Source organism: Chelonoidis abingdonii, chromosome 7 (genome assembly GCF_003597395.2).
Source record: "Chelonoidis abingdonii isolate Lonesome George chromosome 7, CheloAbing_2.0, whole genome shotgun sequence".
Lineage (NCBI taxonomy): Eukaryota > Metazoa > Chordata > Testudines > Testudinidae > Chelonoidis > Chelonoidis abingdonii.
This window is the reverse complement of record NC_133775.1, coordinates 66,637,413-66,664,105: the sequence shown is the minus strand read 5'-3', so window position 1 is coordinate 66,664,105 and position 26,693 is coordinate 66,637,413. Positions and strand designations below refer to the sequence as shown.

The 26,693-nt window shown below is 48.8% G+C and overlaps 2 protein-coding genes across 2 annotated transcripts in view; both read left to right on the top strand.

Moving 5' to 3' along the window:
• The first annotated feature begins 11,968 nt into the window (after positions 1 to 11,968).
• The window catches only part of LOC116823633 (myomegalin-like), a 51,737-nt gene continuing 37,012 nt past the window's right edge, over positions 11,969 to 26,693 (top strand). Inside the window, exons 1-3 of the mRNA XM_075067986.1 lie at positions 11,969 to 12,066; positions 15,777 to 15,832; positions 21,827 to 22,047. Coding sequence (XP_074924087.1) covers positions 15,805 to 15,832; positions 21,827 to 22,047 — 249 coding nt within the window. The 5' untranslated portion in view covers positions 11,969 to 12,066; positions 15,777 to 15,804. The remainder of the gene's footprint in view (positions 12,067 to 15,776; positions 15,833 to 21,826; positions 22,048 to 26,693) is intronic.
• Positions 15,261 to 26,693, top strand: part of LOC116818148 (myomegalin-like) — a 144,658-nt gene continuing 133,225 nt past the window's right edge. Inside the window, exon 1 of the mRNA XM_075067985.1 lies at positions 15,261 to 15,264. The gene's annotated coding sequence lies outside the window, so the exon portion shown is untranslated. The remainder of the gene's footprint in view (positions 15,265 to 26,693) is intronic.

Sequence of the window (26,693 nt, the reverse complement as noted above, 5' to 3'; positions counted from 1 at the left end):
TGTGCAGAGGGAAGAAATCTCTCTAGGCACAGTGGCCTGGGAGAGATGCTGACCAAGCAGAGCGGTGGCTGCACAAAGTCCTGGGAAGAGGAAGAGAAATCATAAGTTGTGTGGATCTATGTGTGGGCTTGGTTTTGGTGTTTTGGTTTTTCGAGTTTCATAAGCCCAGTCCCCAAGGAAAGATATTTCTTGACCAGGAAAAAGCTTCAACTGAAGTTTATTTGAACAGTCCAAGAGGGGAAACTGTAGCATGACCCAGGGCCACAAGGAGGCGCATGGGAGATAGCTGGCCTGATTACAATCTGAAAGTTACTTACTGAGCATGAGGTGTTCATTTTTCACTGTCAGTAGGTGCGTGCCTACAGAGAGGTCTGCGGTGCTTTCGTGGCCAGCATGACAACTGGCATATCAACATCAACCACTGCTGGCTTCAAAACTCCTGAGACCATTTCCTTCGGGCTTTGCGAGTTTTGTGACTGTCTCCCTGACAGCAGAGTCAAGCCCAGACTGAAGAAAATAGTTTCAGGAGATTCACGGATGTTTAAAATCAATGTGTTGAAATGTCACTGGAATAAAGGAAACAAGCAGAGTACCTCGCTCAGTTTTTGCAGTATAGCTTCTTTCTGTGACTCTCTGCTGTTGACACATGACAGAGCTGAGCCTAGAGAGAAGAGATCTATCTCTGGGGGTGGTGGGGTGAGCTTCTCAAAGCCTAGCTGTGTAGAATATCCATCTGGCTGCAGTGCTTTATGGTTTGCTAGTGGATTTGATCTCTGACACGCACCCAGTTCCATGTCGCTGGCTTTTACCAGCACCTAGACAGGCTGAAGCAGCCGCTGCGGCTCTGAGGCCATTGGCAGATCACTCTCCCTGGCTGGGAAGCAGGAAGAGTGCTGGCACTAGGCTCTCGTTCTGTGGCGGACTGTTTCCTATACATAGCTCGATGCATTAGCTGCCCCTTGCGGGGGTCAGAGTGGGAGTCCCCTCCCACAGCACCCATGTACAGCACTGCAGGCAGGATACCAGGTAAGCTGGGCCAATAGCTGGAGCCGGTGCTGCGAGCCTGGTGTTCTTTCTGTACTGCTCCTGACTAAACTGCCTGCCCGATTACATGCCTCCTTGGCCAAGGTGCTCTCCTGGCGTGTGTGAAGAGTGAGTGAGCTCAGGCTGGGACTGGCCAGGTTTCCTTGTTCTGCCCTTGAGAACTCATCTCTGCAGTAGTTGGTCTCCTTGGTCAGAGTTGTGCAGGCAGGTGCAGTCCCTCTCACAGCCTGCCTTTTCTTTCTCTGCTCCCATAGCTGCACATGTGGCTTGATCCTTTGGCGTGGAAGGCAATGGGAGCAGGACAGTGGTGAGTGCTAGTGTTCCTTTCAGGCTCAGTGATGGTGACACCCCTGGCCTCATGGCGTAAGCTGCTCTCAGTGCTGTGGTATACACACCCTTCTGGGAACCACCTCTGGGTACATGGTTCCTGCCACAGCTGGCATGATAACTAGGCAAGCCCTTGTACCAGTACCCATGCTCTTACAATGCAGGTGCCTTTCTTAGGGCAGGCTGCTTGGACAGTCTCTGAAAGTCTCTGGGTAAGGATAAAAGGGGTAAAAACAAGGGTGATATCATGGTCAGGTGTCTACTACAGACCACCTAACCAGGAAGAGAAGGTGGATGAGGCTCTTTTTAAACAACTAAAAATCATCCAAAGCACCAGACTTGGTGGAGATGGGGGACTTCAGCTACCCAGTCATCTCTTGGGGAAAATAATACAGCAAGGCACAGATTATCCAACAAGTTCTTGGAATATGTTGGAGTCAATTTTTTAGTTCAGAAGATGTAGAAAGCAACTAGGGGAGAAGCTGTTCTAGACCTGATTTTGACAAACAGGGAGGAACTGGCTGAGAATTTGGAAGTGGAAGGCAGCTTCGGTGAAAGTGATCATGAAATCATTGAGTTCATGATTCTATGGAATGGTAGACAGGAGAACAGCACAATAAAGATAATGGATTTCAAGAAGGCAGACTTCAGCAAACTCAGGGGTTGGTAGGTAAGATCCCATGGGAAGACAGTCAAAGGGGAAAAAGAGCTCAAGAGAGTTGGCAGTTTTTCAAAAAGACTTTATTAAGGGCACAAGAGCAAACTAGCCCACTGTGTAGGAAAGATCGGAAGTATGGCAAGAGACCACCCTGGCTTAACTAGAAGATCTCCAGTGATCTGAAACTCAAAAGTAATTCTCTTGTAAAAAGTGGGAACTAAAGCAAAGCTTAAAGAATGACAATAAACAAACAACACAATCATGTAGGAACAAAATTAAAAAGCCTAAACACAACACGAGATTAAACTAGCTAGAGACATAAAGAGTAAGTCTACAAATACATTAGGAGCAAAGATCAGGGTAGGCCCATTATTCAATGACGGGGGAAAGACATTAACAGAAAATGTGGAAATGGCAGAAGAGCTAAATGACCTTTTTTTTGTTTCAGTTTTCACCAAAAAGGTTAGAAGTGAATAACATAGTGAACATCAGTGAAAATTAGATATGATCTGAGGCTAAAATAGGGAAAGAACATGTTAAAAATTACTTAGATCAATTAGATGTTTTGAAGTCAGCAGGGCCTGATTAAATGCATCCTAGAATACTCAAGGATCTGACTGAGGAGATATCTGAGCCATTAGTGATTATCTTTGAAAAATCACGGAAAATGGGAGAGATTCCAGAGGACTGGGAGAGGGCAAATATAGTCCCCAAATATAAAAAAGGAAATAAGGACAACCTGGGGAATTACAAACCAGTCAGCTTAACTGCAGTACCCGGAAAGATAATGGAGAAAATAATCAAGCAATCAATTTGCAAACATCTAGAAGATAATAAGGTAAGTGACAGTCAGCATGGATTTATCAAGAACAAATCATGTCAAACCAACCTAATAGCTTTCTTTGACATGGTAACAAGCCTTGTGGATGGCGGGGGGGAAGTTGTAGATATGGTATATCTTGACTTTTGATACTCTCTCATAAGAACATAAGAATGGCCGTACTGGGTCAGACCAAAGGTCCATCCAGCCCAGTAGCCTGTCTACTGACAGTGGCCAATGCCAGTTGCCCCAGAAGGAGTGAACCTAACAGGTAATGATCAAATGACCTCTCCCCTGCCATCCATCACTACCCTCTGACAAACAGAGGCTAGGGACACCATTCCTCACTCGTCCTGGCTAATAGCCAGGAATGGACTTAACCTCCATGAATTTATCCAGTTCTCTTTTAAATCTTGTTATAGTCCTAACCTTCACAACCTCCTCAGGCAAGGAGTTCCACGGGTTGACTGTGCAATGTGTGAAGAAGAACTTCTTTTTATTTGTTTTAAACCTGATGCCCATTAATTTCATTTGGTGGCCCCTAGTTCTTATATTATGGGATCAAGTAAATAACTTTTCCTTATTCCTTACTCCACATCACTTATGATTTTATGTACCTTTATCATATCCCCCCTTAGTCTCTTCTTTTCCAAGCTGAAAAGTCCTAGCCTCTTTAATCTCTCCTCATATGGGACCTGTTCCAAACCTCTAATCATTTTAGTTGCTCTTCTCCGAACCTTTTCTAATGCCAGTATATCTTTTTTGAGATGAGGAGACCACATCTGTACGCAGTATTCAAGATGGGGGCATACCATGGATTTATATAAGGGCAATAAGATATTTGCTGTCTTATTCTCTATCTCCTTTTTAATAATTCCTAACATCCTGTTTGCTTTTTTGTCCACCGCTGCACACTGCGTGGACATCTTCAGAGAACTATCCACGATGACTCCAAGATCTTTTTCCTGATTGGTTGTAGCTAAATTAGCCCCCATCATATTATATGTGTAGTTGGGGGTTATTTTTCTCAATATGCATTACTTTGCATTTATCCACATTAAATTTCATTTGCCATTTTGTTGCCAAATCACTTAGTTTTGTGAGATCTTTCTGAAGTTCTTCACAGTCTGCTTTGGTCTTAACTATCTTGAGCAGTTTAGTATCATCTGCAAACTTTTCCCCCTCACTTTTTACCCCTTTCTCCAGATCATTTATGAATAGGATTGGTCCTAGGACTGACTCTTGGAGAACACCACTAGTTATCCCTCTCCATTCTGAAAATTTACCATTTATTCCTACTCTGTTCCCTGTCTTTTAACCAGTTCTCAGTCCATGAAAAGGATCTTCTTTCTTATCCCATGACAACTCTTGCATGACCTTCTCATAAACAAACTAGGGAATACAACCTAGATGGAGCTACTATGAGGTGGGTGCATAGCAGGTCTGAAAACCATTCCCAAAGAGTAGTTATCAGGAATTCAGTCAAACTGGAATGGCATAATGAGTGGGGTCCCACAGGGATCATTCCTGGGTGTGGTTCTGTTCAATATTTTCATAAATGATTTAGATAATGGCATAGAGAGGACAGTTACAATAGAGCCCTACCACATTCATAGCTGTGAAAAATGCATCTTGGATTGTGAAATCTGGTCTCCCTGATGAAATCTGGCTATTGTAGGGAGGGCGAAATATTGCCACCCTTACTTCTGCCAGCAGTGGCGCTACTTTCAGGGCCGGATGCCTGGCCAGCATCTGCTGCACTCCAGCTGCCCAGCTCTGAAGGCAATGCAGAAGTAAGGATGGCAATGCCGCTCTCCCCCGCCCCCACACAATAGCCTTGCTACCTCCTTTTGGTTCGGGACCCCCCAGATTGAGAAATACTGACTTAAGGGCTTCACATGTTTATATGTTTAAACATATACATGCTTTGTGACAACACCATGAAATTTAAGATTTAAATATCTGAAGTCATGAAATTCAAGATTTTAAAAATGCTATGACCATGAAAGATACCAAAATGGATCATGAATTTGGTCAGGCCCTACTTATAAAGTTGGGAGGGCTTGCAAGTGCCTTGGACGATAGGGTTAAAATTCAAAGTGATCGGGATAAACTGGAGAAATGGACTGATGTAAATAGGATGAATTTCAATAAGGACAAATGCAAAGTACTTCACTCAGGAAGGAACAATCAGTTGCACACATACAAAATGGGAAATGACTGCCTAGGAAGGAGTACTGTGGAAAGTGATCTAGGGGTCATAATGGATCCCAAGCTAAATATGAATCAACAGTGTAACACTATTGCAAAAAAAGCAAACATCATTCTGGAACATATCAGTGGGAGCATTGTAAGCAAGACATGAGAAGTAATTCTTTTGCTCTAGTCCACGCTGATCAGGCCTCAGCTGGAGTATTGTGTCCAGTTCTGGGTGCCACATTTCGGGAAAGATGTGGACAAATTGGAGAAAGTCCAGAGAAGAGCAACAAAAATTATTAAAGGTCTAGAAAACATGACCTGTGAGGGAAGATTGAAAAAAATGGGTTTGTTTAGTCTGGAAAAGAGAAGACTGAGAGGGGGCACAATAACAGTTTTCAAGTACACAAAAGGTTGTTACAAGTGTATATTGCCACGTATTCGCAGGGGCGAAAGGAAATGCAGGCCTGTTATTTACCAGGCTGCACGTGGCAATAGACTATATAGGTAAGGGATGCAAGGAGAGTATGGGTCACGATGCAAACTGCAGACACACACACTAAAATTAATCAATTTAAAGTTTTATTGGGGATAGTTACAAGGGGTAGGGAGCAGTGTATGATTAGTTAATAAAGTTAATAAACTTAAATGCACAATGACTAAAATATCTACTAACAATATATATAAACAAAGATGCAGCATTTAGTAATAACTGATACTCAGGACCGGCGCTAGGGTTTCTGGCGCCCTAGCGCCGGGACATTTCGCCGCCCCGCGCGCGGTCTCGCGGCTCCCTGACCCTGGTGGGGGGAGGGCGCCCTGGGCTGCCGTGCTGTGGCGGCGGCTCGCTGACCCCGGGGGCGGGGACGCCCTGGGCTGCCGGGCTGCAGCGGTGGCGCACTGACCTCAGGGCGCGCTGATCGGCGGCGCCCTGACCCGGGGGACACCTTGGGCTGCCAGCGGCAGGCAGCTGCTGCTGCCGGCAGTTCAGCCCCTCCAGCAGCAGCGGCTGCACCATTTAAAAAATTTTTTGGGGGCGCCACTTTTTCTTACAGGTAAAAGAAACATTAACCCTTAGCTATCTGTTTATGACATATAGTGATCTAAGACAAGTCACTTCCCCCAGACCTTTTAAATGTGGGGGCTAAGCCTAGGCCCTTTGCCCTTCATTTAGGCACCAGAACAGAAGCAACATGATCTCCAAGGTGCTTGGACCCACAGCTTCCGTCTGAGCTGGGGGAACTGCAGCTGCCTGCATCTCTGCCCACGGGCCCCTGATGCTGAGGTGCCAAACTCTGGAAACCCGAGTGTGCAGGTGTAGGCCTGCATCTCTCCCATGTGTACCGCTTGTGGAGTTGGACTTGGTAGCCTTGGGCTAGGAACATGCAGCTGCCACAGCCTGCTAATCAGTCCGGCTGACTTGAAGTGTGAGACGCATTCGTTCAGGGGTGATGGCATCAGACAGATGCCTCTGTTGTTTGCAGCTAGTGACACACCAGCAGGGAGGCTGGGGGTGCAGAGAAAGCGGCTGTGTAACAAAGCCGACGTCTGGCTGTCTTGCTCTCTGCGTCTCCACTCTTTGGAATGCGTTTGCACTGTCCCTCCTCTGTGGGCGGCAGGATTTGTGGCCGTTCTTTGGATAATTCCAGACTCTGCTGCAGGCCCAGTTTCTGTCCAGACCACAGGCTGAGACCAGACCAAGAATAGCCTGCCTGGAGTGCTGGAATGTGCAACACGGGGGTGGGGGGTGGAGCCCACTTTGAGACACTGTGCTGCTGAGACGTGACCCCCCCCCCACTGGAGACTGTTTCCATGGAGCTGTGACAGGTATAATAATCAGCTGGGCGTCTCTGGGTAATGCTGTCCATTTACCCGCCGAACCCAGTGTGCGCATGTCACAGGTGCATGGCATCTTCAGAGAGGATCCTGCATGGCAAGGGGGGAACAAAGGCTGGGAGGGTGGTGGATCAAGCTGGAACCCACTGTGGGACCCAGAATTCTCCTTTCTGTGCATCTGATGTGTGTGGGCAGGGGGCTTAGAAAGCAGGCTGGCTATCTCGCTCGTCAGCATGGCAACATTCACAGCTCTGCACTTGCAGAGCTAGAGGCTGTGCTTTCCACCCCAGGAGCTTGCATACTGGGTCCTGCTCCCCTTCAGTGGAATCCTTGTTGCTCTGCCCTGGTTGGGGGGCAGCTGTGTACAGCACACAGCATGCTAGTGCGGTGGTTTGATGACTGTCCCGGGCTCCACCTCCAGCAGGGCTGACAGCTCAGCTTGTGCTGAGAAGCCCGTGCCAGCCAGTCATCTGGGATTCTGTGTGAGTCCTCTGTGCTCAGCTGCTCTCCCGGCCTGCCTGCTCCAAGGTGTGCTGCGCTGGGACAGCCTGTGCTCTGTGATTTGGATAGAGAATCTCTGCGCCAAACAAAGCAGGAAGCAGGCTGACTCCTCTGCAAAGAGACTCTGTGCTTTTAGCTAGAAACACCCGGGCCCTTCTCCTTCTCCCTACGCAGCTTCTGAGCATCAGTGAGGTGCTGTCCCCAGGAGCAAGCAGAGGGGCCTCAAGATGGAAGGGGCTACAACAAGGAAAAGGTAAGTGCTGGGCCTGTGGGACCCAGGACCCTTCCAGTGATTGATCCCTCTTTGCCTCACCCTGCCATCCCAGGCTATGCTGTCCTCCTGCAGCATGCCGTGTGGGAGGGAGCCCCATTGCTGGCTGCAGGAAGGCTGGGCACACACTCCCCGTGGCAGCTCACATGCATCTTAGCTCCAGTCCATGTGCACTGGACAGAGGCTAGCACGGCAGGCCAGTTAGAACCATTTGTATCACCAGCAAAGCTCTTCTCCCCATAACGCAGCATTTCTCCCCCAGGCCAATCCATAGACAAGTCAGATAAGGTGGTGCTTGGTGTCCTGAAGCCGTACTTCAAGCTGTGAGGTTGCCAGGTCTCACTGGCTACCTGGGTTGATTGGGATCAGTAGCTGTAAGGGGGCACTGCTCAGATGGTGGATGGGTGACTGAAGGAACACCTAGATGCTTTGGGAAGTGCTGGGCTGGCCGACATCTGGCAGGTTCCATTTCAGAGCCTTGGCTGACGGGTGTAGCCGTACTTATATAAAGTTTGTGGATCAGTTTCTAAGCGCTGGCATACACTTGAGCATTGACTGGAATCGTTATTTCATTGTAAACCCTGTGTGGGTTTACTCTTATTCCAGCATAGCTATTTTGGGACCTTTCCAAGGCAGACAAGATGGGCACAGGAAAGTTCCCAGGAAAGCATTAACTCTCTGTTTCAGTGAGAGCCGTAGCATTGCACTGATGTAGTGTCTGAGGTTGGCACGGATCCGTTATGTGCTCCCAGGAGGAGTGGGAGCATGAGAGCAGGCGTGAAGGTGGCTGCAGGGAAGAGGGCTTTTAAAAAGGTGGATTTGCAGGAGTGAAGGCGATATGAGGAAATGAGACGAGACATGTCATATTTGGCTCTGGTTGTGTCTCAGTTTGAGTGCCATAGACAACTGCACTGCCAGTAAGCTAAGGATCACCCATTTAATCCCCTGGCGCAGGGCGTTCTTAGGGAGGGGTGCGTGGCTCTGAAATGGGCTTCCCACCTGGCCTGGTTGGAGCCTCAGTTGTAACCTTGAGACCACGCTTGTCCCAGCCCCCTCATCTCCTAGCCTTTGCATGGGATGGAGAACGGGGGAGGAGCTGGGCTGGAGGCTTCCTTGCTGGAGCACTGGGGATGGAGTGGGAGGAAGCTCTTTTTGTGTGTCTCTCAGCCGCATCCTCTGTGTGTCCAACGCTCTGTATTGCACCTAGAGCGGAGGATGAGTGGAGACACTCCAACCACATCAGTTGTGCTGACTAGCCTCTGCCCTCCTGGCTCCCGTGCCATGTGGTGTTCTTGCACTGGGGGAATTCTCCCCTATCCCGGTTGGGAATCTCTCCCTACCTTGTCTGACCCTGCTCAGACCAGGTCTCCACCCTCCAGCCTCTGTTGCCTTGTCACCGCTGGAGCGGGAGGGAGCTGAGCCCAAGGCAGCAATGGTGGAAAATGTTTGACCATAAGGCCCCATGTAGCAAAGGCTGTGAGCTGAATGGGATCCTTCCTTCCTTCAGCATAGTCCCAGGTGAAGTGTAGCTTGGCAGAGCCACGCCAGCCCCTCGGGGACATCTGTGCAACCTGCTGTCTTCGAATGAGGCCGTCAGTTCCCTGCGGAGCCCTAGTGCCTTCAGTGGGTTTGTCTGATGGAGACGTGGTGAACAGTTTGGCTGGGGTGCTCGGCGAGCTGGAATCCAACCTGCTCAGGCTATGGATATGTCCACAGACACTGACTTTTGTTTTTGCTGATGAGTGCTCGCTTCTCTCCACCACCTCATCCACAGAGGGTGGGCGTAGCCTCAGGGGGAGAGGTCAAGCAGGGGTGGGGTGTCGGGGCAGAGTGGTGGGCGGGGCTTTGGGGGAAAGAGGATGAGTGGGGGCCGGGCCTTGGGGTAGAGCGCAAGGGGTGGGGCCCACAAAAGATTATTCCTTCTCTTAGAGGGTTAGGGTTAGGGTTAGGGTTAGGGGTTAGGGTTAGTCTGGATCTGTAAAAGCAGCAAAGAGTCCTGTGGCACCTTATAAACTAACAGACGTATTGGACCATAAGCTTTCGTGAGTGAATACCCACTTTGTCAGATGAATGTAGTGATGCATGTAATCCGTCTCTGTGGGTGCTGAGCACCCCCTATTTTTTTCAATGGGTGCTTGAGTTTTGGAGCACCCATGGAGTTGGCACCTATGGATATACACTTTATCTACCCTTGGAGCTGGGTGGGCGATGGCCAGCAATGAGACAGAATCACACTAGTTCTCCTGGAGATCAGGTGCTAAAAATAGAGTGTAGCTGTGGAGCACGAGCGGTGGGATGGCAAATGTGTGCCCATCAGAGACACTAGGTACATCCTCAGGGTAGCTATCCGCTCCCACCACTTGCGCTGCAGTGGCTGCTCTGTATCTTTAACACACTAGCTTGATGAGGGCTAGCTGAGTATGTCTCCTTGAGCTGGAAATAGGACTCTGAACTTGCAGTGTTCGTGTACCCTGTGTCTTCTCTGCACTAAAAAACCTAACTGGTTTTTTATGGCACTGATATTGCTTACTTTGACATAGCTAGTTTAGATAAATGCCACATGGAGGAAGGAGTTAGGCTGAGCTCAGCTAGCTACACTGAGATAAGAACTACTGGTGCTTTGTCTCCAGTAGGATTTCACAGCAACTGAGCTCTCCCCAGCTCTACATGTTGCACTTTATTTTGCAACAAAGACAGACCCTCGGTCTTAGCTCCATTGGCTCAGCAGGGCTAATAGGAATAAAAAGTACCCATAATGGAATATTGCTATCACAGCTTAACTTTTGCAATCCCTTGACTTGTGTGCTTCATTTCTTCCCGGTGATTGAATGACATAGCTTGATGCTTTGGTGAATGCAGCAGTGATGTAGGCCTAGGAGGCTCCTAACGTTTGGGTTAGCTCCCCAGGAGTTTCCCCGAGTGAAGAGGAATGTAGCTTTGGAAATGTGCAAACGTCAGCATTTTGCCTAGTTCCAGTTATCCTCCCTTACAATGGAAGAGAACTAGTCTCAGCTACGTATGCTCTCTACATCTGTGTAGGTTCTTGTGTTACAGTTTGGAGAGTGTGATAAAACATTTCAAACCGTGTGGGGGGATGTGGTGTTAATTTCTTGGTTTGTCTAATATAGGGTGACCAGATGTCTCAATTTTATAGGGACAGTCCTGATTTTGGGGTCTACTTCTTATGTAGGCTCCTGTTACCTCCTACTCCCATCCTGAGTTTTCACACTTGCTGTCTGGTCACCCTAGTCTAATAGTTCATTAAGGGTGCAGTTTGTGGTGTATTGAGAATGGGGTTAAAATGACTAGCTATCACTTTAAGAGTAAGGGGTTTCCCGCGCCTGCTTGCAGGCTAAGGGGCTTTGTAGAGAAGCATGTGATCTGGGCCTTCAGCAGGCAGTCTGCAAAGAGCAAAGTTGGCAACTTGTGCCACTCTGCCTTAGGGAGCAGCCTGCTTTGTCTCTCTCTGTTTTTTGGTTCTTGCATGTTATGTTTCTGGATGCTAAGTAGTGAAGTCATGGAAACCTTCCTGAAAGATAAAAATATAAAATATGCTAACTTCTTTTCATGTGCAGTGAATGAAAGACAGTTCACCCCAATGCAGGGGCCCCACTGTGTCAGCCCTGGCTTGAGTGGAGGTGCATGGACCAGCTGCTTGGACATAAGGGTGAATTTCATCCTAGTTTCATTTTGAATTTCTTTCTTCTGCAGCTGCCAGGCAAAAAGTTTTGCTCTTTTATTCACCTACTAATGTGCTTTAGCTTAGTAAACTGTAATGCTGTTCCTCCTTTTGGGGGCTCATTTCCTATGTACTTGTCTAGTGCTATGTAAAGTGATAACCATTCCCATCTCTCTGTTGGGGTGTGTGTGTGAATTTGTAAATAATTGATTACATTGATTTCCTGTGTATACCCTCGCTGTGGGATTTATAAGAGTTGCGCATGTGCAGTACCTCTGGCATGGAGCTTTCTTCCTCAGCTCATGAATTGTACATGAACTGGGGAAGGTCACACTGCGTATGTGTGTGTATCTGGCAGATGAAGTAGTGCCCTGAGTGAGCTCCTGCCTCATAGCTCCTAATTTCTGCAGAAGAGCTCTCCTGTGACTTCTGGAAGTACACAGGGCAGCTCCTGTCGGGCCTCATTGCCCTGCATCTTGCAGAGTCACTTACAACTGTGCAAAGGGAAGTTAAGACACTACCGGGTCAGAGCCATGTCCGTTGTTGGCTTTGCATACTCATGGATGGTGACCCAATGGGAGAGCCTGTGTAGGGAAGGGCGCTCTGGGAGTGGCTGGGCCAATGAGTCCGCATCATGGAATTTCCTTTCTTCTCTCCAAAACCAACCTAGCCTAAGAGATGTGGCGATGCTGTGTTAGGAGACTGTGAGGGCTGCAAAGTTAAACCAGTCGAAGGTAGGGATGAGCCAGGAGTGGGGTGTGTCTGTGGCTGCATGCAGGCATGGGCACTCTTTGACATCCTGCCAACTGGGCAATAGCATGAAAGGACTCCTTGTTTCTGAAATGAAACTGGCTCTTTATCAAGAGACCTATTTACAGAGGTGCTGCAACTGCAGCCTGCTGGCCAACCATGTGCACGTGGACTGCGGGCTGCTTCCTCCTAACCCTTCCCTCCTGCAACTTGGGCTCCGCTCTCCCAGTTCCATGCAGGTTGCTGCTGTCTCTAGTGCTGGGTCTCAGCTATTGCTCTGGGTAGCAGTCTGTCTTTCTGCCGTGGAGATGCAGAGTGAGGCTCCATGAAGGGGTGTGCCCTGTTCCTGTGGGGAGGCCAGTGGCTTGAGATTTATCTGTCCTGCCCCCTGCAGTCTCCAGGGGGAGCGGCAGCCCCACTTCCCCAGCATCTACTGACCTCTCTCTCCATGGGAAGTAGGGCATGGCTGGGGGATCTCCTCAGCACTTTCCATGGAGGAAGCAGCAGCTCTGTGTGTGTCCCCCCCAACCCATAAATTGGGGATGGGGGGTTCCCCTGTGTCCCCAACTGTCCAATCCTCACTGCCCCCAAGTAATCCATCCCCCAAGTGTATTCATTCTTCCCGTCCCGTAACTCACCACTTATTGGTGCAGTGACTGGCCTGTCCAAGGCAGGAAACCTGAGCACCAGCAGGAGCTGCTGCCCTTCCAGCTGTAATAGACCCCATCGCCTTCCACTGCCCACTTAGTGACCCACCCAGCCCTTGGGGCACAGGGCTTGTTAAAGGAATACACAGACAGACGGGAAGTTAGTGAATCCTGTGTCTCTCTCTGTCCTGGGAGGGACATCAGGTCACTGGTAGCTCCGCTTGGAGACTGCCATGTTTTCCTTGAAGGATTCCTCCTGCAGAAAGGTTTTTCTGGTGCAATATGTGGTTCTGTACTAAAGCCGGGCCACAAGCCCAGCCTCACGCTGCCAGGTGCATGGGCTCTGCTCACCGGGGCACATAGACTTCCACTAGGCTCTACTGCCTTGGGCACTCGCCCTGCTGGGGGGTTGGGCCAACACCATGCTCTGTGTTAGTGCTCGCATAGCATCTGAGCAGGGCCTCTCAAATGAGGAAGGAGCAGAGCTCACCATGCAGGTCTGCCATGAAGCGTGCTGCCAGAGGGGTTAATGCAGTGGTGCAGAAAAGGCAGAAGGCTGAGTCTCATGGGTAGCAGCAGTTTCTCCTCAGGAGCCCTCTGTGCCCTCCTCCTTCCCCTCCCAAGGGGGGCTTGGATTTCTCTTCTCTTTGCCAGCAGCTCAGACAGACCCGCTCAAGTCTGAGTGGAGGGAATCTGAGCTGCTAATGGGTCTAGAGTGACTCTGACCTGAGGGCACCTCCATTTCCATCCCGACCCTGCCATCAACCCGCAATGGCTTTGCTGTCCTTACACTTATTGTCTGCACCAAACAGGCCCCTTCTGGGATTAGGGACCACACACACAAACACACTTTTCTGTGGTTTGTAATTTGGCCAGGTCTGGACAGATTTTCCTGGAGCAGCAAAAGGCCAGGAGGCTCTGATCCCAGACCTGTCCTCCTACCCCTGCCAGGTTTTTAGCTTCCTGCTCCAAATCCCTGAGTTGCAAGAGGTGTCTGAGGAAAGGCTGCAGATAACCTTTGTAAACACTGACAGTATGCTTCCCGCCTGCTCCTCTATCTCAGTTCTCAAAACTGGCAGATCCACTGCAAAATCAGATGTATCGGCAATAAATGGAAAGCTGCAGTGCAGCCGAAACATGGCACATTTCAGCCCCCAAGGTTACAGTTTAGCAAAGTTATAAGTAACTGAAGACAGATGGTTCTTGTAGTGCACAGGGCTAGGCAGGCTCCGAACTCGCAGTGCTGGGTGTTCAGCTGGGTCGTGGAGGAGGAGTCTCCGTGAATTTCAGCCAGTCTATAATGTGTGACCCAGCCCCATGTGCCAAGGCCCTCATTTTGCAGTGAACACTGCATGGGCTAAGGGGTGTGCCCGCACAGCACTCAGTGTGGGATCAGGACATGAATTTCTTTCTCCTGCATGACAGCCTCAACTGCAGATTTGTTCAGCTCTTACCTTAACTGTAGTGCCTGTCCCGGTTATTGGGTGGACTGCACCTCTGAGCCCTCCTGGTGTCTCTGAGAGCACCCCATGGGGGCTCTGGCCATCATCTCTCAGGGTAGGGTCAGGCGATCCTGCCACTCTCAGAGCAGGAGCTGGTTCAGCCCTCTGTGAGTACCTCAGCAGGCCTGGTGTATGCCCAGATCCTGCAATTCTGTCCCTCCAGGGCATGACAGTGAGAATTAGTGACCCAACAGCTTCCTTTAATTGGCATTTGTTTAGAACAAAAGCATTTGAGAGAGAACAGATCTTAAAATAATGGAGCAGGCTCAATGCAATGGGTGTTTTTCCCTGATGCTTGCTATTCCTGGACTGGGAAAGCACCATTCCATGGGGCCTGGGTATGTCCATGCTGCAGGGTGACTCCAGCTCAGGTAGGCACACCCCCGCTAGCTGGAATCTACCTAGCATGGCTAAAAGCAGCAGTGAAGATGGGGGTCCAGCCCACCACCACATGGGGCAATGCGAGTACGTACCTGGAGTTCCAGGGAGGCTTGTGCAGCCTCCGCTGGGATCCAGGCTGCCATGTTTTCACTGTCATTTTTTGCCATGCTAGCTAGAGCAAAGTTAGCACAAGTGTGCCTAGGCTGCAGTCACCCCTCTGACTGCTGTGCAGACATAACCTCTGCATCCCTCTATGCCAGCTTGAACCCCTAGACAGCTGCTGACAATGCCTCCTCTCTGCAGGAATCAGGTCACTTCTAAACTGTTGGTAGCCCTGTGGGCTGGGGGGTCCCAGCATTGCGAAACAGGGTTTACAGCAAGAAAAGGAATCTTGGAAGCAAATGGCTTGGCCAATTCTAGCATGTACCTAGGTGTCCTTATCTCGGAAGCCCTTGTGTTGCTTTTCCCACTGCCTTTATCACCTTCAATCAATAGATGTGCAGAAAGTCTTAGAACCCCAGGTCAGGTGATGCAGTCTCCAAGTATAAATATTCTGAGATTTGTGCATTGCAGCTCCTACTGTATCCACAACATTGTGTATCATGCCATTTCTGTCACAGCACCTAAACCCTTAGGAGATGTCAGGCTTCTCTCCCCGGGGAGCCATCCTGTTTATGCCATATGCTGGAGCTTCCCCACATGGGCACAGGCCTAGAGAAGGTGGCTGAGAAGTCTGTTGTCAGTGAACCCAGCCAGAGCTCCCAGCGTCGGTGAGACACAAAACCAAAGTCAGAAATAAATAATGGGGGAGTGTTTCTAGCTGGACTATTTGAACGTGACGTGAGCAACTCTAGAGTGAGCTGTGGGCACAGAACTGCTCTAATAGTGCTGTGGGATGGGGAATGCATTGAGTGCTTGGAACTCCCCTGTTGAGATATGTGGGGAGGATGGTGTTGGGGACACTCTGAATGGTGATGCTGGGGTTTTCTGTCAGGATCTCTCTGGATCTGTGGCAGGTGGAGTGGTTTCTATGGATACAGGACAGTGCCAGGGGTCAGTATTGGGGTCTCTGTCAGTAAAGAAGGGAAGCTTTCTGCCTTGGGAACCCAGCCCCGGTGTGCAGTGCTGTCTATTGACATTGCCCCATGTGTCCTTTCTCTACAGGGATTACTGCGATGGTGACGGGAAGGAGATGGTGTCCGGAGCCAGTCACGTGACAGGTAAAGAGCACTGCTCTGTATTGAAGAGCGGCCCTGCACCCAGGTCAGGCTATCTATGTGAGTGCCTCTGATCTGTGTTCTTTGCTCCTCCCACTCTCAAGACCCTTGTAAATGTCAGGAGCGTGCTGGGTGTCCCCCATCTCAGTTAGCACTGGAGCTCTAGCAGCAAACTGTGGTGTGCCCCATTGGTCACCTCTCTCCAGCACAATTCATGGCCAGTTATAATGAATAACTGGTCATTGGGCAGCAGCCACCCCATCTGACAGCACATGAATTCCAGCTAATTCATGTTATTCTTTCGAGTGCTCTGTAGCCTTGATCCACTAACTTTGTAATTCTCTCAGCAAAGCAATCCGGTTGGTCTGGGATAACTAGTTATTTATAGACCCCAGCATGTTACTCCTGCTTCCATTACCTTCCAGCTGTTTTTAGATCTCTTTTCCTCTTAATGTGTTGTCACGTGATCGTGCATAGCGACCAATCTTCCATTATAACCCTTATGAGACGGGAAAGCAAGGGTGGCTCAGTGGTTTAGGGTGCTAGCACGGGGCTTGAGAGACCTGGATCCACCCTGCTCCACCAAAGACTTCCTGAGTGACTTGGCAAGTCATTTAGTGTCTCTGTGCCTCGGTTCCCATCTGCACAATGGAGATTTTCACCCTGCCCCCCAGGGAAATACATCTGAGTGTGAGATGCTCCAGTACATAAGAGAATTCTTGCCCTTGTTCTCTTTCTTTGGCTTGGGAACGAATGCACTTCTAGACCAGTCTCACAACCATTTCCCCTGCTTCCCAGATCCCTGGTCCAGAACCTGATTCAGGCCCAGGCCCAGATTTCCTTCCCTGTGGACACCTGAAAATCCTCAGGAGCTGCCAGGGACCCTAGTACTGTCTGTGTTGTGTGTATGGTTCCTGCTGGCCCACTGAGGCCTTTAGGGATGCCGCAGGGGCAGGGGCCGGAGTCAAGGTATGGTGCCTGAGGAAGCAGGGACGTGTAATAAGAAGCTGGCTGAGCACCATGACAACCCCTGACACTTCATAGGTGTCCGTGCTTTCTGGCTGTCTGGTACTAGTGACTTGCAGAGCAGCCTGGCTCAGCCAGTCCCTTTGGATGGCAGAGCTCAGGGGCTCCCCAAGCTGATCTGTTTCCGGTACGTGTCAGACAATTCAAACTGCCAAGGACATAAGGACGACTTCAGACAAAACACTTGACGCTTTGGGTAAGGCTGAGGGTTCCTGTCAGTGAGCTCAGAATAAAAAACCCTAAAAGAATGCTGTAATGTAATCACATCAGAATGGCCATACCGGGTCTGACCAATGGTCCAACTAGCCCAGTATCCTGCCTTCTGACAATGACCGGTGCCAGATGCTTGCTTCTGAGGCAATTAACAGAACAGGGCAATTTATGGGGTGATCCATCCCATTGTCCAGTCCCAGCTTCTGGGAGTCAGAGGTTTAGGAACACCCAGAGCATGGGATTGCATCCCTGGCCATCCCGGCTAATAGCCATTGATGGACTCATGCTCCATGAACTTATCCAGTTCTTTTTTGAACAAGTTATAGTTTTGGCCTTCACAACATCCATGACAAGTTCCACAGGTTAACTGTGTGTTCTGTGAAGAAATACTTCCTTATGTGTGTTTTTAATTTGCTGACTATTAATTTAATCGGGTGACCCCTAGTTTCTGTTGCTGTGTATTTGGTTGTCGTGGTTTTTGTTCCCAAGGCAACTGAGTTAGATTATTAGGGGATAGCCTAGATAGCCTAACCTGCTTTGGCTGGTTAGGTGAGCTCTGTGTGTGTAAATAAATGGTAGTTTTGTTAGCTGTCTGCTGTCTGGCCTCAAGTGATTTCTTCCTAAACCGACTGCCTCCAAGGATATAACACCTGTGTTGTGTGATGTGCTAAATAACACTTTCCTATTCATTTTCTCCATAACTTTTGTGATTTTTATAGATCTCTATCGTATCTCCCCCTTAGGCATCTCTTTTTTTCTAAAATGAACAGTTCCAGTCTTTGTAATCTCTTCTTAGATGGAAGCTGTTCCATACGCCTAATCAAATTTGTTGCCCTTCTCTGTACCTTTTCCAGTTCTAATATATCTTTTATGAGATGGGGCGACTAGAATTGCAGGCAGTATGCAAGGTGTGGGTGTACCAGGGATTTCAGTTTTGGCATTATGAATTTTCTGTTTTATTATCTATCCCTTTCTTAATGATTTCCAACATTCTGTTCACTTTTTTGGTTGCTATTGCACATTGAGTGGATGTTTTCTGATAATTATTCACAATGACTCCAAGATCTTTTTCTTGAGTGGTAACAGCTAACTTAGACCCCATCATTTTGTATGTGTAATTGGGATTATTTTTTCCAAAGTGCATTACTTTGTACTTTTCAACATTGAATTGCATCTGCCATTTTGTCACCCACTTTTGTAAGATCCCTTAATAACTCTTTGTGGTCAGGTTTGAACTTAACTGTTCTGAATAATTTTGTATCGTCTGCAATTTTGCCACCTCACTGCTCACCCCCTTTTCCAAATTTGAACAGCACTGGTCTCAGTACAGATCCTTGAGGGACCCAACTATTTACCTCTCTCCATTTATTTCTACCCTTTGTTTCCTATCTTTTGACCAGCTATTGATCCATGAATGGACCTTTCCTCTTATTCCATGATTGCTTACTTTGTTTAAGAGGCTTTGGTGAAGAACCTTGTCAAAGGCTTTCTGAAAGTCCAAGTACACTATATCCTCCTGATCACCCTTGTCCATGTGCCTGTTTGACTATCTCAAAGAATTCTAATAGATTGGTGAGTCATGATTTCCCTTTATAAAAACCATGCTGTCTCTTCCCCAACATATCGTGTTTATCTATGTGTCTGATGATTCTGGTCTTTACTGTAGTTATAAACTGTGATGAACTAGGAATGTTCTTAATGTTTTCTCTGAATACTGTGTTGGTGCCTCAGTGTCCCCTAGGCAGTTCTTAAGTATCTGGCAAAGCAAAGGGCCAGTGCACCTAAATGCCTGACCCTCTGTCTCCTAGCAACTGATGCCCTGGGCCCCTCCTCCGCAAAGGTGCCAGCTGAAAGTGTTGGAGACAAAGAGATCAGGTGACCTCCTGGCCCGGGAAAGGAGCTGAGCAGAGAGGAGGGGCTGGAGGGGGGGGATTGTTGTCTGGAGCTGCCTGGGGACGAGGAGTGAAGTGCAGACCTGTGCGGTCTTGTCACTGACCCCAGGAATGGACCCGGCCGAGGAGTCCAGTTCGCTGTGATCTGCAAGCTCGTTTTAGACCCTGTTCCTGTCATCGATATAAACCTCGTGTTTACTGGCTGGCTAAGAGTCACGTCTGACTGAAAAGTGGGGGTGCAGGACCCTGGTGAACTTCCCCAGGACCCCGCCTGGGTGTGGCTCGGCTGTGGAAAGCACACGTAGGCGGGCAGAGTGCTGAATGCTCCAAAGGAGAGACCTGCTGAATGCTCCAAGGAGAGACCCAGGAGGTGAAGACGTGTGAGCTTCTTGCCCTGAACAAGTCTGCTCCAAGGGAGAGGAGGCTCCCCAAAGTCCTGACTGGCTTTGTGGGGAGCTGTTCCAGAGCATTGCCCGGGGACTCCGTGACATAAACAAAACAAGCCCCTAACATCCAGAGAGGGTCAAGCAAATAGCCTTAACTTGACCCCGATAGTGATACCCTGGGAAACCACCCAGGAACTCTGAGACAACCTTATCCTCCATCACAAAGCATTTCAATTCCTGGGTGAGCACAAAGGCTAGATAATATTGTCCTATTTAGCTTGAGTAGTTAGCCGATATATGGGGTCTTGTCGGGTTATTTCCCTTAGGAGGAGAAACTGATTATACAAATCAAATGTTTCTTTGGTGCAATCCTGTTTATACAAAGAATGTATGGTAGGAACAACCAACAGCAGGGACTTACTGGCTGACAATACTAAGCCTGCTGCCAGCCAGCACTTTGTGCCAAAGAAGCTCTTTTGTCTTTCTTTCAGGGCCACATGACCCCTGCTTCTCTGACTTTCTCCTGGCTTTTCTGACTTCTTTCTGCTTCTCACACCCACCTCTGTCCTTCAATTAATGTCCTAGTCCAGGAGCAGATTTACCATGAAACATACTGTGCGGTGGCATGGGGCCCCCAATGATAGGAGTCCCCCCCAAAATGCAGGACAAATATCTGACAACCTGCCCCCGAGTCCTGGCTGGTGGCAGCGGAGTGCAGGCAGGCAGGTTGGCCGGTGGTCCCATGCCACTCCCAGAAGTGGTTGGCTGCTGGCACGTCGCTGTGTTCCCCTGGTGGGGGGTGGCTCCATGCACTGCCCCCGCCTCCTGGGCAGCACAAGGAGACCTGCTGCTCCCCTCCCATCCAAGGGGCACGCAGAGACATGTCAGCAGCAGCACAGCAGGGCTAAGGTGGCTCCTTGCCCACTCTGCCTCCCTCCCTCCATGCTGCTTTGCTCCCAGAAGTGGCTGGCATGACTCTGTGGCCCCTGGGGGGGGGGGGGTGTCTCTGCGTGCTGCCACCGCCCCAAGTGCTGACTCCACAGCTCCCATTGGCCGAGAACTGTGCTCAATGGGAGCTGCGTGGGTGGTGTCTGTGGGCAGCAGCATATGGAGACCCCTTGCCCCCCTCCCCCGGCTAGGAGCTGCTGCTAGAGGGGTGTGTGTGCTGGTCCTTTTGGGAGCTGTGCTGCCCAAGGTAAGCACTGCCCCCCCGCCCACCTCCTGCACTCCAGCCCCAGCCCGGAGCTTGCCCCCGCACCCAAACTTCCTTCCAGAGCCCTCACCCCCTCCTGCACCCTAACCCCCTGCCCCTATCAAGGTACCTCACTTTATTTTCATTTACTTTCCATTACTTATAATATACGAGGAGAATGAAGAAAAAAAGAATGAAAAATGGCGGTGGGGGTGAAGATAAGAGAGAATGCTCTTTTTCTTGACTGGATCCTGCGGGGGGTGGGATAGGGGCAGGCGAAAATGAAGCTGCACACTGGGCCCCACTAACTCTAAATCCGCTGCTGCTCCAGCCCTTGGCATTTGCCATCAGTTCCCAAGGAAACTCCTCCTATATTCCCTGAGTTAGTTCTTGCTCAGGTCTTCCATGTGGCCAGTGCTTTGCATGGTGTTGTCTATTAGTTCAGCTATCTTTCTCCATAAAGAAGCTTAAATGCTTGCTCCATTTAGGCAGAATGGAAGACAACTAGCATCTCCATCAACTTCAGTGAGATCTGTGACTGTCCATAGATCAAAGACCTGCTTTTTGGCAGCTACCAACATCCTCTAGCATAACAATAAATTACTCTTAATTGTACAGCTTGCAAAATCTGGGTGCAGAAAAAGCTGGACTTTCTAAATTCCTGATTAGTCCTGTAGGCTGTAATTCCCTGTTCCTCACTAAGGCACAAGTTATACTCGGTAAATACTGTATCTACAAAGAATGTACTCCCAGACCCCAATCATGATATTATAGCACTTGGCATGATGAGAATAAAGGGATTAGTCGTGTGACAAAGTTTAGAGGTGCCAAGACAGGGGCTACTCTGAAATCTCTAAATTTTAGGTGATACAGGAATCCAAAGGTGAGGTTCTCTGGCCTGGGTGATGGAGGAGGTCAGAGTGGATGAGTGCAATGGTCCTTTCTAACCTTAAAAGCTGTGGCTTGCTCCAGGGAAGAATTAAGGTTGTTTGGGTGCGTTACTGGTGCATTTCTATAATTTCATATAATAGCCTCGCTTTGTAATTTAACCTTGACTCTGAATTTCCTGAGTTTCCAATGATTGTTAAGTGGGAAAATGTCAGCATTCCTGTAAGGCAATGTTACCCTCAGATAATGACTATTTAGTCTTAAATTACTGATAGGTGCTTTAACTCTATTTTGATGCAGTTTTTATCTGGAGGTATGATCCAGTTTTGCTCGTCAAGCATGTATATGAAACAGACACTTCACGCACTTGAACTGCATTTCCTTTGTGCTTCCTTTCCAGCTGTTCTCTGCGATGCTCCAGAGCAGTGGAAACTAGACATCTCTGATGAGGACCCCCTGAGGCAGACACCCACGTTGGGACTCTTTGAGACAGCCCATCACCCAGTGCCAGCTCAGACTCTGCCAGGCCTTGAGCAGAGCCCTCTAATGCAGACCCATGTCCTCTGTGACCTGGAGGTGGGCCCTGTAGTGCAGACCCAAACCCTACGAGACTTTGAGAAGGTAAGTCTCACCCTGGGGCCAAACTTGTCCTAATGTCAATGGGAACTTTGCTGATGCGAGGGCAGGATAACATGGGGGCCTGCAGACCCAGTCTGTTATTCCTGATGCAAATAGAACAGTTCACGTGATATTCTACCTTGCTCTTCTGTCGGCTGGCTCAGGTTATTTGTTTAGGACCTTGTGTTAGTTCTCTTGTCAAGGACAGTCCCAATTCCCCTTGTGTCTCTGTGAGCTCCTGTTGCTTTCTGGCATCATCCATTGCTGGAAACATATAATAGTGGTTCTGAGGAGTCCCAACTATGCTGAGCCCAGGGCCGGCTCCAGGCACCAGCAGGTGCTTGGGGTGGCCAAGGGGAAGGGGCGGCAGATCTGGCTCGTTGGTGGCAATTCGGCGGTGGGTCCCTCTTGAAGGGAACGACCTGCCGCCGAAGTGGCGCCGAAAAAGAAAGTGGCGCAGTGGAGCTGCCGCCAAAGTGTCTCCAATTGCGATCATGGCTTTTTTTTTTCCTCACTGCTTGGGGCGGCAAAAACCCTGGAGCCGGCCCTGGCTGAGCCTCATCTTCACAGCCCTGTGCAGCTTGTGTGTGCACTGAAGTGCCTCCTGGACCCACAAGCTTGCCAGGTAGTCCTGGGATAGAGAGTGATTTGATGGGCTGGTTGGGACTGAGGCTTCAACTGTCACTGCTCTTTGATCTTCTCTAGTCTGTAGCCTTTTTTGCCTTTGGCCTATGCCAGTTCAATGAGCAGTGTTGTGGTTTCCAAGTAATCAGAAGAGACTGGGTTACAGGAGTGGGTTATTTCCTTACTGAGGGAGAAGTGAGTTGAAATGGACATACTCCTCTTGGACAGAGGGCCAGAGGACACTCTCTAGCTTGCAGAAATAGCATCCCTTTCAGAACCCCTACAAAACTGCTCTGTGCTCCAATCCCACCTGGACTAAAGGGGAAGTTGATAGAGACAGATATAAATAATAAACTAGGAATAGTAGAAAACTGATAAGGGAAACAAAGGGACACAAGGAGACCTTTATGGCCAGCAGAGTTAAGGACAAGGAGCTTGTTGGACTGTTACTGTTGATTTCAATAAGCTGTGAAACACCGGTGAAATTCTAGAAGCATAGAAAAAAGCTGACGTTGTGCCAGGATTTAAAAAGGGTAAATTATAGGCCTGTCAGTCTCACATTGATTCTGAGAAAGATAATGGAACAACTGATATGGGACACATTTAATAAAGAATTCAAGGAGGGTAATATAATTAATGCCAATCAACATGGGTTCGTGGAAAACAGATCCCGTCAAACTAACTTGATTTTTTTATGAGATGACAAGGCTGGTTGATGAAGGTAATAGTGTTGGTGTAATAAAAGCCTTTCTGTAAGGCATTTGACTTGGTACTGCTGACATTTAGATTAAAAAAACTAGAACAATATAGAATTAACACTGCACTCATTAAAAGCATTAAACACTGGCTAATTGATAGGTCTCAAAATGTAACTGTAAATGGGGAATCATCATTGAGCAGATCTGGTTCTAGTGGGGTCCCGCAGGGCTTGGTTCTTGGTCCTACGCTATTTAACATTTTTATCAATGACCTGTAAGAAAATGTCAAATCATCACTGATAAAGTTTGCAGATGACACAAAAAGTGGGGGAGTGGTAAGCAGTGAATAGGACAGGTCACTGATACAAGGTGATGTGGATCAGTTGGTAGGCTGGGTGCAAACAATGTGCATTTTAATACAGCTAAAAGTAAATGTGTACATCTGGGAACAAAGCATGTAGGCCATACTTACAGGATGGAGGACTCTATCCTGCAAAGCAGCGACTCTGAAAAAGATTTGGGGTTGGTGTTGGATAATCAGCTGAATATGAGCTCCCAGTGCCATGTTGTGGCCAAAAGAGGTAATGTGATTCTTGGATGCATAATTGGGAATTTCGAATAAGAACAGAGAGGTTATTTTACCTCTATATTTGGCATTGTTGTGACCACTGCTACAATACTGTATCCAGTTCTGTTCTCCACAATTCAGGAAGGAAGTGGATAAACTGGAGAGGGATCAGAGAAGAGCCATGAGAATGACTAAAAGGATTAGAAACCCTATAGTGGTAGACTCGAGGAGCTCAGTCTGCTTATCTTAACAAAGAGAAGGTTAAGGGGTGACTTGATCACAGTCTGTAAGTACCTACGTGGGGAACAAATATTTGATAATGGGCTCTTCAGTCTAGCAGAGAACGTTTAAATTCAGACTGGAAATAGGGGTTAAATTTTGAACAGTGAGCATAATTAACCAATGGAACAACTTACCAAGGGTTGTGGTGGAGTCTCCATCGCTGACAATTTTAAAATCAAGACTGGATGTTTTTCTAACAAATCTGCTCTAGGAATTGTTTAGAAGCAGTTCTCTGGCGTGTATTATACAGGGGGTCAGACTAGGTGATCACAGTGGTCCACTATCTGCTGAGATAACTTCTGCTCCCAAGACGTGATGTCCTCTGCCCCACCACAAAGGGTTTATCTACATTCAGTGCACTAAAGTAGAGTGTAGCTGCAGCAGCAGGCTCTGCAGGAGGGTCTAGGTGCCCTGAGTATGTGCCTAGAGTCTCTGACAGATGTGACCTTGGCATGGCTAGCTCCTCCTGCTGGTCTCGTTGCAATGGCTACGGTCTGTCTTGAGCGCACCAGCTCAGTGAGAGCTAGCTCAGGTACTTCACCTTGAGTCAGGAACCACTGCCCTCCTCCGGCTCCAGGCACACCCAGACATGGTTACATCCTTTAACATCAGGTGGCATGGGCACCATATGAGAACCCAGACAGACAGACATACCTGGGCTGGCATGACAAGTGTGTTTCTGCTATTGATGTCTCTTTCTGGTGCCCTCCCTCTCTCCTGACTCCCCTGCCCCTGGTGGCTATGCTCCTCGCTCTTCTCCCCTGGAGAGCCTCTGCTCCCTCACTTCCACCTTTTCTCTCCTCCTGTTATAGCAGCAATGACCCTGGCCCCTCCACTCCCTGCCTCCCCCTCTGCTTTGCCTGGGGGAGACCCCCGCACGTGGGTTCAAAGCTGTGGAATTGTTGTGTCACCTTCATGGGGCGCCTGTGCTGGAGCCAGGGAAAATAAAGGGCTTTGATGGATGGATCTGTCGAATCCCACCCCTAAGTGTTGGGCTCAGGAGTCACCCAGGGGTTTAACTGCTGACATGTGACATAAAAGCAGTGCAGCCTGAGGGTAGCTGCCCAGCGTTTGACACAGCCATAGATCAACCAGAGGCATTACTGTGTGGAGTGGAGAGGATTCCCACCCTGGCCTGCTGTGCACTAAGTCTCTGTGTCCGCCAGCCCCCTGTGCAGAGCAGGCCCTGTGCATAAGCATGATCTCATGGCTGGAGCGAGGGCATAAGGGCAGATGCCACGACTCCTCGCAGTGGGCATTGCAAGGAGACCAGGAACGCAGGCTCGTGGGGTGCTGGCAAGAGCTGGCCACATCATGGGGCCTGAGCAAAGCAACGCACCACATGTGGCTTTTGCAGGCGTCGTACCCCTACTTGCTATAGTATTGCCAAGGATCCTAACCCAGGAGAGGCAGGGATGGTTCCAGAGAACTAGGGCCAAGCCTGTGGGATATTGCAGGCTTATTTACCTGGATGGTTACCTGGATTCTTCTCACAGATTCGAGGGGGCAGTTAGCTACACTGGGGGTTGGGGGACTTGAGAGGGAGCGATTAGCCTGTTTGCTTACTGAGAGCAGTATTACCAACCCCTCATGATCAAAACTCATGAGTGAGGCCCCCCAACATGATGCGATGGAGGTATGAACTACTGGGAGTCTGTCTTTAGCCCCCAAAGTCCATATTTTCTGGACCATTACTGAGCATCATTGGTAAGTAGTTGAAGTAGGATGTGGGATATGTTGCAATCGAGTGATGGGGCCCAATCACCCGTGCACACAGTCAATGTCTCCAGTGTCATTTAAACTACTCTGTCTTTGACATCATTATAAATGTGTGTTCAAAGAGACCAGGGCCTCAGCGCGCAGAGTTTACACTCTAAAGAGTTTTGCTACTTGTTGATCTTTGCCTTGAATCTTCTTTGATTGCCGGGGGGAGGGGCAGTACCCTCGCTTGGGCCCTGCCAGACTGAGGCTCCAAGGGCTGAGAGAGCGCATGAAAATAGGTAGATCTAATGCACAGCTGCCTCACCAACTCCATTACCCTCTAGTTCCACTTTCTGGAATATAAGGTTAACTAATCCAGATGACTTTTATCCAGTGCAATGCTAGACTATTCCAGAGAGGCGGGGTGGGGGACCAGTCAACAATCTAGCCGTGTGCACAACAGTTTCTAGCTATGGCACAGAGTGGTGCACCAGCAGGATGACTTGGCTCCATGCATGTTATTTTCATTCAGTGAGAGAAGGCAAATTAATGTAAGCTAATGTAACACCAATATATAAAAAGGGCCCTAGAGGTGATCCTGGTAATTACAGACTGGTAACGTCAGTACCGGACAAATGAGTTGAAACAATAGTAAAGAATAAAATTGTCAGACACATAGACAAACATAAACTGTTGAGCAATAGTCAACATGGTTTCTGTAAAGGGAAATCGTGTGTTACTAATCTGTTAGAGTTCTTTGAAGGGGTCAACAAACA